General features: G+C 54.4%; 1 protein-coding gene across 1 annotated transcript in view; it reads left to right on the plus strand.

Annotated features, from left to right (window-relative positions):
- The window catches only part of pear1 (platelet endothelial aggregation receptor 1), a 70,479-nt gene that overhangs the window by 39,633 nt on the left and 18,348 nt on the right, over positions 1-12,498 (plus strand). The window contains exons 9-14 of the mRNA XM_088905860.1: positions 1,078-1,290; positions 1,937-2,111; positions 2,687-2,807; positions 6,238-6,401; positions 7,613-7,715; positions 8,857-9,003. Of these exons, the coding sequence (XP_088761986.1) occupies positions 1,078-1,290; positions 1,937-2,111; positions 2,687-2,807; positions 6,238-6,401; positions 7,613-7,715; positions 8,857-9,003 (923 nt within the window). The remainder of the gene's footprint in view (positions 1-1,077; positions 1,291-1,936; positions 2,112-2,686; positions 2,808-6,237; positions 6,402-7,612; positions 7,716-8,856; positions 9,004-12,498) is intronic.

Here is a 12,498-nt window from a genome sequence, read left to right on the forward strand (position 1 = left end):
GCCACTCAGCTGAACTGACAAAGTAATGGCACAAAAAAACCCGAAACTGCATTTCATGAACCCGTCCAAACTGGAAAGGCTAACTGTTTTGCTGTAAGTGATGTTTGTTAGTTAGTAGGAGGCACTGTGGTATAAGAGGTGCCGTCCTATGGATGACATGTTAATCTGACTTCCTGTGTGCTTGCTCATTATAGATCCCATTTTAACCCCAGAGTCCTGGCAAGATTCCAGTGTTGCACAATCTAGCCTCCCAGGAAAATGCTCCTTAATTCAGTCAGTGAAAGCCTCTCACTCCTCCACCCGATGTGTCATGCAGTGTCACCCATGTGGAGCTGCACTTCAGTGGGGTATGAAGGGGGCCCCTCCTGTATTTAAAGTGCTTTGGGATGCACTACTGTAAATGCAATTAATTAGGACTCAGCTCTGTATCGACTGCTCCCACACAGTCCTCAAACTCTTCTGACAGGCCCACCTGTACGGCCCATTCACCTTGGAGCTCTCTGTGGGCTCCGCAACGCCCCCCTGGAGAGCTAAAACTGATTGCTGGAGCATTGCATCTCTCAGAGGCATCGCAAACCTGCAGGGGCCTGACAATCGCAGGAGTCACCGTTTGCTGAAAAACTGTGTGTAAAGGCTTGGTGGATGATTGATTGCTCTAGCACGAGTGTAGCAGTACAGTACACAGTGAGTCCTGTCCCTGCAGTGACATATTTACATCAGTGTGCGTAGTGCTGTGATGTGAGATGAAGTGAGATTTTTACCCAGGTACAGCCCTGGTAGAACCTACTGCACAGCTGCGGATACACCTCAGATCAGGTCCTGTTTATGTTTAAGAGCTGCTAAAACCAAACTTTAAACAACTTTATCTGGTAAATCTGGTTTTTCCAACTCGATTCCTTAGGAGCTGCAGGACTGCTTGATTTTAATTAAAATTGAAGGTACGGGACTGGACCAGGCTGGCTAGTTCTTCTCTAATTGTTGACCATTGACTCTCTTGCAACGTGCAATAGTCCCGCCTGTAAAGCTGACTGATCTGAGATGTTCAGAAGAGCCGTCTCTGCCTCCCTCCGCCCCCAGGTGCCGTGAGGAGTGCCCGGTGGGCCGCTACGGCCAGGACTGCAGCGGGCGCTGCGACTGTGCCAACGGGGCGAGCTGTTTCCACATCAACGGGGCCTGCCTGTGTGAGCCGGGGTTCAGCGGGCCGCTCTGCAAGGACAGGATGTGCCCGCCCGAAAAATACGGGGTGCACTGCCAGCACCCCTGCATCTGTGACGAACAGCACACTCTCAGGTCAGCGGCGTGCGTCTCCCTGCCGGTCTCGAGAGGAGCTTGACCGCTCGTGCCCTGTAGCTCAGGCCCGTGGCTTTTCCACTCCACAGCAGGCGGGACACGCAGAGCTGCAGTAACTCTGGAAATACTCAGTCCAGGATCTGTCACATCTGCAAGAGCACAGGCAATGCTGGAGTGACGCTTATCTACCCTGGTGTGATACGAAAAAAACAAAACAAAACAAATCTGAGCTCCATTTTTGCAAGTTCTTTACACAATAACGAGGGCCGGGGGCAGAGGGGAGAGGGCAGGTGGGAGAGGGGAGAGGGCCAGGGGCAGAGTGGAGAGGACCGGGGGCAGAGGGGAGAGGGCAGGTGGGAGAGGGGAGAGGGCCAGGGGCAGAGTGGAGAGGACCGGGGGCAGAGGGGAGAGGGCAGGTGGGAGAGGGGAGAGGGCCTGGGGCAGAGTGGAGAGCCGGGGGCAGAGTGGAGGGCCGGGAGCAGGAAGGAGGGTTGGGGTACAGGGGAGGGCCAGGGGCAGGGAGGAGGGTTGGGGTACGGGGGAGGGCCAGGAGCAGAGGGAAGGGTTGGGGTACGAGGGAGAGCCGGGGGCAGGGGGGAGACGCGGCCCGTATGACGGAGACCCCTCTGTGTTTGTGTGTACCCAGCTGCCACCCCATGAAGGGCGAGTGCACGTGCCAGCCGGGCTGGGCGGGGCTGTTCTGTAACGAGACCTGTCCGCAGGGTTACTACGGCAGCGGTTGCCAGGAGACCTGCTTATGCCTGAACGGGGGCACCTGCAACAGCGAGAATGGGCAGTGCCACTGCGCCCCCGGGTACAGGGTGAGTCCCTGTGGGCGTGGGGGAGGGGACCCAGGCAGCGTAGCCTGTGAGCATCTTCTGTTTCACAAATTCCTTTAACTTCTGGCACACAGCTAATATGTGTATCCAGGGCAGGCTGCAGAGAGATAAGGAAATGAGCTGTGGCAACAAAATGTAGGGCTCACTGACCCCAGGAATGGGACCCAAATGGTCTCTCAGAATGTCAGGTCCAGCGCTTGTACTGTAGCTTTGGACCTAGTGACCAACACTTAATTTAATTTAACCGCTGGACCACCTAGCCTCAGAATCGTCCCTGAAGCTAATGTAAGAAACAGCCAACTAGGAACTGGGTCATGGAAGTGACACTTTACTGCTGCTTGGAGATTATGAGTTTATTATTACTGACTCTTCTACTGCAGCCAAGATAAATTGCATTTCTTTAAACAGCACACTTGCATGCTTGTGTGTGTTTTTGGGGATGTCAGGAAACATGAACTAGATAACATTGTCTCATAGCATAACATTTCGTCATGTCTAGTGCGCTGGCAGTAATTGGATGTCTTGTGTGTATCTTTGCCTCCCCCTGCTGGCCACAGGGAGACCACTGCTCCAGCCACTGCCTCCCAGGATCCTTTGGGAAGAACTGCTCCTCTCGCTGCACCTGCGTGAACGCAGTGGCCTGCTCCCCCATCGATGGCACCTGCTTCTGCAAGGAGGGTGAGAAACCTGGCCCATCGTCCTTCACACAGCTCCTCTGTGCTGGGACTCCAGTTTGAGACTCTTCTTCCTTCCCCCTGCTCTTTCCACCTCTCTTGGCTCTGTCCTCTTCCTTCTTACAGTCCCTCATCTGTCCTGACTCTGCTTCTCGTCCACTCCCACCTGCTGCTGGGTGCCGGTTCCCCCTGGCTCGTGCCTCTCTGTCTGATCCTGCTCCTCATCCACACAGCCAGCTGCAGACATCAGGACCCGCTGCCTCTCTGCTCCTCTTCTCCTCTTCAGTGCCCATGTTCTCTCGCTGCACCCATGACACCGGACTGTGGGCTCTGGTGTCCTGCCAACCCTGGTGTCACAACCACCAACCTGCCCAGACCAGCCCCCAAGAGAGCTAACCAGTGCCAGCAGTGGGGCGATACTTACAAACGCCGCTGCACATGTTAACTCAGCACCAGACGCCCTACCGTGCGGCTGGCTGCAGTATTTAAGCCATTCAAACCCGCTTCACGCTGCTCGGTATTGAGTCTACTCCCTGAGAGCTCGACCTGGCGATTACTGTTCCTCGTATGACCTTGGATTCTGGACTTCCCTTTTGCCTTTTGACTTCGGACCTCGCCTCTCGTCTCAGATGGTTTGCCACCAGAGTACTACCCGGATTTTGACCTACCTTACTCCTTTCGGCCACGACCTCGCCTCTTGTTTCGGATTGTTTGCTTCTATCGGACTTCCTGGATACTGAGCCACCTTTCCCTTCGGACCACGACCTCATCTCATGCATTGGATTGTACGCCTGCCATGTCTTCTGCCTACCCCTGCGTCTGCACCGGATCCATATCTCCTCATTAGGGTTGCCTAACACCTGGTGCCCTGTCAGGCCTGGTTCCTCCTGCAAAAGCATAGTCACGCTCTTACACTGAATCCTTAAGCCACGATTTTGGCTGCTGCTTTTCCACTTTGCGTGTTTACCTCGCTTTCCATCCATTGTTATTGTTGTTGATCATGTGTCATATACCTTCTTTTCAAAGGGACTGTCGAAAGAACAACCAATCATCTTCTTAACTGTAACTAGGAAACTGTTTTACCGTGAACTGTTCTTAAAGCACAATGAACACTTTTACATGCTGTAAGACATCTTGGATAAAGGCATCTGCTGGATACAATAATTCTGAGCTTCCTTTCACCTGAATTGTGGACTCAGCAAACTGATAATGAGCTTAGACAGTAATTATGCCAGAGCAGGAGAAGCTAGGGTGCCAGTTAGCGAAACAATGCTGGAGAACAATCCTGCAGGCTTCTGGAGTTCCTTCCCCTCCTAATAAGTCAGCAGCCTTGATTTTGAAACCACGTCATAAACACGCTCTTGAAGGAGCCTCCCTGAAGGAAAAGCCAGGAGCGTATCCGTTCCGAGATCGCCCGCGGAAAAAATGTTCTTGGGAGAGCACAGCGCTAAACGGATGCAGATGTCTGCTAATGCCGATGTTATAGTTCCATCTCTCACATATTTTCCTTTGACACCAAGAAAAAAAAGTGAGTTAATGAACTTCTGGAACAGGTCGCCTCTCAGGAGCTCCGTGATGGTCTAGCAAATGTGGAACCGAATCCACCTGATGCGTTTGGGTGCAGCAGCTGCTTTCTTCAGGTCTGGGAGAGGTGCAGATGTGTGTGTGTGTGTCACAAAGTCGGCAGTCCTTGTCACGATCGCTACTCCTCCTCTTAAGGGCGCTCCAGCCCTTCCTTGTTCTGCCCCATTACCCGCTCCTGTTCCTTATTCCAGCCCCTCTTCAGTTCCTCCTTAAAAGCCAGACGCAGACGTCATTCGAGGCTTTTAACCTTCTGTTCCTGATCCTCCCCGCCGGTTCTGACCCGGTTCCCGTGTTTTAACCCCCGGAGGGATTGCCTGGCTATGGACTCTCGCTTCTGTCTTGGATTACCCGTTTGGACTTTTACATGGATTGTTCGCCCTGGAATCACTACCCCTTTTCTCGAAACGAGTAGGGGTGTAACCCTGGTGTCCTGGCCAAATTTCCCATTGGCCCTTACCAATCATGGCCTCCTAATAACCCCCATCTCTGAACTGGCTTCATCACTCTGCTCTCCTCCCCACTGAGAGCTGGTGTGTGGGGAGCGGACTGGAGCATCATCCAGGTGGGGCTGCACACTGGTGGTGGTGGAGGGGATCCCCATGACCTGTAAAGTGCTTGTAGTGGAGTGTCCAGAAAAGCGCTATATAAGTGTAAGCAATTATTATTATTATTATTATTATTATTATTATTACCCCTGGACACCTGCACCCCTTGGACACGCCCCCCTGTCTCCATACCCTCTCCTGCATGGCTTTTTCCCCAGTGTTTCCTCACAATTCCGGATCATGTCGTCTGCATAGGGCCCGGAAAGAACTGTTCGGGACAGTCCTGCCATGCCCCCATTTTTAGCGCTCAGGAGCAGATGCTTCTATAGTAGGGGGAAAAAAGGAAGCAGGAAATTAGACTTGATTGCTCCCTGAAAAGCCATGAAAATGTTTCTCTTTCATCCATTTTTTATTTGCAAGCTGTTTGCTGAGATAGTTGGATCGCAGCTGTAAGGAACGCTGATAAGACAGACATGGGTGTCCAGTCCTGCTCCTAGTGATCCAGTGTGTCTGCAGGTTTCCTGGGTCTCCTTAAAGCAGCAGCACTTGAAGTGTCAGGTGACGATAGCGCACTGGTCCAGTCAAGCTGTCAATGACCTGATTTGGGATGTTAGGAGCTCAATTGGAATGAACACTGGTTCCAGGGCCAGCAGTTGTCACCCCTGGTCTGAGGTCCCAAACAGCCCAAGAGGCAGCAGTGTGGCACAGCGGCTGGAGCTCTGGACCTTTGACCTGAGGGTTCTGGGTTCGAATCCCAGATTTCTTGTTATAATAGGTATTCTTCAGAATGCCGTTGGAAATAACAGTTTGGTCAGAAATGGAGATCTATCCATAAATGAAGGTTTGTTTAGATTTAAGCGTATCCAAGCCGATGAGAAATGAAATGATGCCCTTCCTTCTTTTGACTGTGAGACGGTTGCCTGCGCCAGACCACCCTCGCGTCCCTCGATTGATTAACTGCCAACTTATCTTCGTCTTTTAATTAGTATTGCATCTGCTCTCCCTCTTGTTTTCCATTGACTGTAAATCACTTATCCAGTACACTGTGTGACCAGCAGGCCCAGTAAGAGATCAGTGACGCTGGCAGGGACAGAGTGAAGACCGAGCAGTATGGTGTCCTGTCTGACGCCCCAAAATGTTCTATGGGGCGCTGATGTTGTAGAGAGGCGCTTCCCATTCGGGGGCGGTATCTGTGGCGAGGTGTAAGAAAGTCCCACTGCAATTCAATTCAGTTTAATTCAAACTACTTTATTCCTCCCCAGCAGGGGCAAGTTTAGGAATGTGACCTGGGATTTGTGTTTGCAGGCTGGCTGGGTTTCGACTGCTCCATCCCCTGCTCCAGGGGGACCTGGGGCCCCGCCTGCAACGGTACCTGCCTTTGCGCCAACGGGGCGGCCTGCAGCCACCTGGACGGCTCCTGCACCTGCACCGCGGGCTGGCAGGGGGCGCTCTGTGACCAGCCCTGTCCGGTGAGAGACCTTGCAGAGCCCGAGTGCGGCTCGGTAGAAACCATTGCGCTAGGCTCAGAGGCAAGGCAGAGCGATGGAATAAAATACCATTTACTCCCCTGGGATCACAGTTTCCCTGCGGTTTTCCAGAGCTGCAGGTTCGAGTCTTTAAATCCCCACAGCTAGAGATTTGGTGCTGATTCTCTTTTCTTTACGAAAGGAAGACGTGTAAGTTAACAGGAATGTACTGTGTTTGGGATTATCTGTATCCGTGGTACTGCACAGAGAAGAGCCTGCCCCTGGGAAAACCTGGAGTGGATCCAGCTTCTACGGGATCAGATTCTCACCCCCAGTGGAAGTAGCTTACTGTTGCCCTCATCATCAATATGTTTCCCACCTGTTAAAAGAGTCCTGCGCTGCTGTGAGGGATTAAGGCTTCCGAATATGAGGATGTGCCAACGTTCCAAGGATCCTCTTGATGGGACGTTGCCAAAGCGACACCAGAAAGTGTCGAGCTAGTGGCATATGTTCCTGAGGTGTGTTACGCACAAATTAAAAGCACGTACGTTTAGAAATGACATCACCTACAGCCTAAACTGCTATGGCAGGTAAAGGTATAAATGCTTTTAACAGAGAAATCCCTGACACGTCTGCTGCAGCAACTGCCCAGGTTAAAGGCTTAAACTTTGAAGGTGTTTGTTACAGCGGCTTGTATTTACAGTAGTCCTAGGAAAGATCTTGCATGAACTACTATCATCAGCCCCCACCCAAAACTTATTTGACTATTTAGAGCACTGTTTAGAAGTTAATGAATTATATGTACCAGAAAACTTCCATTAACCGTCTTTGCTTAACCAACTTCTAGTAAAACTCCTCAGGTAGTCTCTATGGCTTAGCTTGGAGATGTGGCTTGCCTAACGTTTGCTAGTTACATGGATCTGACCGGCTCAAGCCCAGAGTCGAATGAAATACAAGTGCATGAGTGATTATAATCAGAATCAGAATAAATAGTATTCATAACTAACAAATTTAAGCTGCCTAGCAACAGAAAGTGCCACCAGGGGCAGTTTTCGGCTCACAGTGGAACGTGCTGGCTAAAGATGGGCTGTGCAGCACGTTGAGGGGGTCCCCCTGGGGGCCTCGGGGCCCCAGGCAGTCGCCCAGTTGGCCCTGGTAGGGGCCTCCGGAGAGAGCGGAGTGCGGCTGGAGTGTGAGGCTGTGCTGTCCTGCAGGAGTCCTCCTACGGGCCGGGCTGCGGACTGCGCTGCGACTGCCTGCACGCCGAGGGCTGTGACCACCGGGACGGGCGCTGCCGCTGCCGCCCGGCGTGGACGGGTGAGTGCGCCCGCCTCGCGCAGGGACCCGCTTGCTGGGCGCAGTCAGTGGGCCTGGGGTTTAGTGCGGCTAAACCCTCTTGCCGCGGAAGCTGCAGTCTGGCACAGGGGACTGCAGGAACTCCTGGAACAGCCAGTGAGAGTGTGTGGCAGGCCTGTGTTTTTAACACTGGCTGTAATAACAGCTGACCTGCCACTAGATGTCGCCAAAGGCCTCTGTCTCTTGTATATTGATTCACTGAGTGTTGGGTAACTGAGTTCACGTTCACTCGTGACAGTAATTGATGGTGTGATGGAGTATTAAAGGGCAGGCACAGTGTTGGTGGCAGGTGGGATAGAGAAGTAGTCAGGGAAGAGTGTAGAAGCTCTATCACCCTGCAAATGACAGCTGGCAGGTCACTGGAGTTTTGCAGCTGTGAGCCTGGCCAGTCCCTGGATGGGAGACTCCTGGGAAAGCTGAGGCTGCTGCTGGAAGAGGTGTTAGTGGGGCCAGTAGGGGGCGCTCACCCTGTAGTCTGTGTGGGTCCTAAAGCCCCAGTATAGTGATGGGGGTGTAAAAAATGTACCATTTTTTGGATAAGATGTAAAACTGAGGTCCAAGAGTGTTTCTCGAAAAGAGTAGGGGTGTCCTGGCCAAATTTCCCTCTGGCCTTTACCAATCATGGCCTCCTAATAACCCCCCTCTCTGAACTGGCTTCATCACTCTGCTCTCCTCCCCACTGAGAGCTGGTGTGTGGGGGGCAGACTGGTGCATCATCCAGGTGGGGGATACACACTGGTGGTGGTGGAGGGGAACACTGTTTTGTCCAGAAAAGTGTTACAGTATATAAGAGCAAGGATTAGTATTAGATGTAGTGAAGGGGAGATCCTCAAGTTATTTCAGGTCTCCTGCACTCTGAAGTGCTGTCATTGTGAGTTTCATGTGCTCAGATCCCTGGAGTTGCTTAGCCTAAGACTGTCTCAAAGGGACCACTTTCACTGTGGTTAAAGCTTAATAAAACAACAGGAAAACTGTCTTTCATGAGAAGCAAATGAACTGGCCTATCTTGCACAGTAAAGGAGGACACGAGGAAAGGTTTTTAAGTGTGCGGCGAGCAGTCGTGCTCTTGAGGGTGACCGGGACTCCCCTCTCCCCTCCGCAGGAGCCCGCTGTGAGAAGCCCTGTGAGGAGGGCCGCTGGGGGCCAGACTGCACCGGCACCTGCACCTGTGAGAACAGCGCCACCTGTCTGCCTGAGAACGGAACCTGCATCTGCAGCCCTGGGTACCAGGGAACTCGCTGCCAGAACAGTGCGTATCCCACAGAGACCCCACTGACTGTATCCCACAGACCCCACTGACTGTATCTCACAGACCTCGCTGACTGTATCCCACTGAGACCCCACTGACTGTATCCCACAGAGACCCCGCTGACTGTATCCCCCAGAGACCCCGCTGGCTGTATCCCCCAGAGACCCCGCTGACTGTATCCCCCAGAGACCCCGCTGACTGTATCCCCCAGAGACCCTGCTGACTGTATCTCACAGACCTCGCTGACTGTATCCCCCAGAGACCCCGCTGAGTGTATCCCACTGAGACCCCGATGACTGTATCCCACAGACCTCGCTGACTGTATCCCACAGACCCCGCTGACTGTATCCCCCAGAGACCTCGCTGAATGTATCCCCCAGAGACTTCACTGACTGTATCCCACAGACCCCACTGACTGTATCCCACAGACCCCGCTGACTGTATCCCACAGACCCCGCTGACTGTATCCGCCAGAGACCCCGCTGACTGTATCCCACAGAGACCCCGCTGACTGTATCCCACAGAGACCCCGCTGACTGTATCCCATAGAGACCCCGCTGACTGTATCCCATAGAGACCCCGCTGACTGTATCCCAGAGACCCCGCTGACTGTATCCCACAGAGACCCCGCTGACTGTATCCCACAGACCCCGCTGACTGTATCCCACAGACCCCGCTGACTGTATCCAACAGAGACCCCACTGACTGTATCCCACTGAGACCCCACTGACTGTATCCCACAGAGACCCCACTAACTGTATCCCACAGAGACCCCACTGACTGTATCCCACTGAGACCCCACTGACTGTATCCCACTGAGACCCCGCTGACTGTATCCCACAGAGACCCCGCTGACTGTATCCCACAGAGACCCCGCTGACTGTATCCCAGAGACCCCGCTGACTGTATCCCACAGAGACCCCGCTGACTGTATCCCACAGACCCCGCTGACTGTATCCCACAGAGACCCCACTGACTGTATCCCACTGAGACCCCACTGACTGTATCCCACTGAGACCCCACTGACTGTATCCCACAGAGACCCCGCTGACTGTATCCCACTGAGACCCCACTGACTGTATCCCACAGAGACCCCACTGACTGTATCCCACTGAGACCCCGCTGACTGTATCCCACAGAGACCCTGCTGACTGTATCCCACAGACCCCACTGACTGTATCCCACAGACCCCGCTGACTGTATCCCACTGAGACCCCGCTGACTGTATCCCACAGAGACCCCGCTGACTGTATCCCACAGAGACCCTGCTGACTGTATCCCACAGACCCCGCTGACTGTATCCCCCAGAGACCCCGCTGACTGTATCCCCCAGAGACCCCGCTGACTGTATCCCACTGAGACCCCGCTGACTGTATCCCACAGAGACCCCGCTGACTGTATCTCACAGACCCCGCTGACTGTATCTCACAGACCCCGCTGACTGTATCCCCCAGAGACCCCGCTGACTGTATCCCCCAGAGACCCCGCTGACTGTATCTCACAGACCCCGCTGACTGTATCCCCCAGAGACCCCGCTGACTGTATCCCCCAGAGACCCCGCTGACTGTATCCCCCAGAGACCCTGCTGACTGTATCCCACTGAGACCCCGCTGACTGTATCCCACAGAGACCCCGCTGACTGTATCTCACAGACCCCGCTGACTGTATCCCCCAGAGACCCCGCTGACTGTATCCCACTGAGACCCCGCTGACTGTATCCCACTGAGACCCCGCTGACTGTATCCCACAGACCCCGCTGACTGTATCCCCCAGAGACCCCGCTGACTGTATCTCACAGAGACCCCGCTGACTGTATCTCACAGAGACCCCGCTGACTGTATCCCAGAGACCCCGCTGACTGTATCCCACAGAGACCCCGCTGACTGTATCCCACTGAGACCCCGCTGACTGTATCCCACTGAGACCCCGCTGACTGTATCCCACAGAGACCCCGCTGACTGTATCTCACAGACCCCGCTGACTGTATCCCACTGAGACCCCGCTGACTGTATCCCACAGACCCCGCTGACTGTATCCCACAGAGACCCCGCTGACTGTATCCCACAGAGACCCCGCTGACTGTATCCCATAGAGACCCCGCTGACTGTATCCCAGAGACCCCGCTGACTGTATCCCACAGAGACCCCGCTGACTGTATCCCACAGACCCCGCTGACTGTATCCCACAGAGACCCCACTGACTGTATCCCACTGAGACCCCACTGACTGTATCCCACTGAGACCCCACTGACTGTATCCCACAGAGACCCTGCTGACTGTATCCCACAGACCCCACTGACTGTATCCCACAGACCCCGCTGACTGTATCCCACTGAGACCCCGCTGACTGTATCCCCCAGAGACCCCGCTGACTGTATCCCCCAGAGACCCCGCTGACTGTATCCCACTGAGACCCCGCTAACTGTATCCCACAGAGACCCCGCTGACTGTATCTCACAGACCCCGCTGACTGTATCCCCCAGAGACCCCGCTGACTGTATCCCCCAGAGACCCCGCTGACTGTATCCCACTGAGACCCCGCTGACTGTATCCCACAGACCCCGCTGACTGTATCCCACAGAGACCCCGCTGACTGTATCTCACAGACCCCGCTGACTGTATCCCCCAGAGACCCCGCTGACTGTATCCCCCAGAGACCCCGCTGACTGTATCCCACTGAGACCCCGCTGACTGTATCCCACAGAGACCCCACTGACTGTATCCCACAGAGACCCCGCTGACTGTATCCCCCAGAGACCCCGCTGACTGTATCCCACAGAGACCCCGCTGACTGTATCCCACAGACCCCGCTGACTGTATCCCCCAGAGACTTCACTGACTGTATCCCACTGAGACCCCACTGACTGTATCCCACTGAGACCCCACTGACTGTATCCCACAGAGACCCCGCTGACTGTATCCCACTGAGACCCCACTGACTGTATCCCACAGAGACCCTGCTGACTGTATCCCACAGACCCCACTGACTGTATCCCACAGACCCCGCTGACTGTATCCCACTGAGACCCCGCTGACTGTATCCCACAGAGACCCTGCTGACTGTATCCCACAGACCCCGCTGACTGTATCCCCCAGAGACCCCGCTGACTGTATCCCCCAGAGACCCCGCTGACTGTATCCCACTGAGACCCCACTGACTGTATCCCACTGAGACCCCACTGACTGTATCCCACTGAGACCCCACTGACTGTATCCCACAGACCCCGCTGACTGTATCCCACTGAGACCCCGCTGACTGTATCCCACTGAGACCCCGCTGACTGTATCCCACAGAGACCCCGCTGACTGTATCCCACAGAGACCCTGCTGACTGTATCCCACAGACCCCGCTGACTGTATCCCCCAGAGACCCCGCTGACTGTATCCCCCAGAGACCCCGCTGACTGTATCTCACAGACCCCGCTGACTGTATCCCCCAGAGACCCCGCTGACTGTATCCCCCAGAGACCCCGCTGACTGTATCCCACTGAGACCC

The sequence above is a fragment of the Atractosteus spatula genome, chromosome 25, assembly GCF_055471065.1.
Source record: "Atractosteus spatula isolate fAtrSpa1 chromosome 25, fAtrSpa1.hap1, whole genome shotgun sequence".
NCBI lineage: Eukaryota > Metazoa > Chordata > Actinopteri > Semionotiformes > Lepisosteidae > Atractosteus > Atractosteus spatula.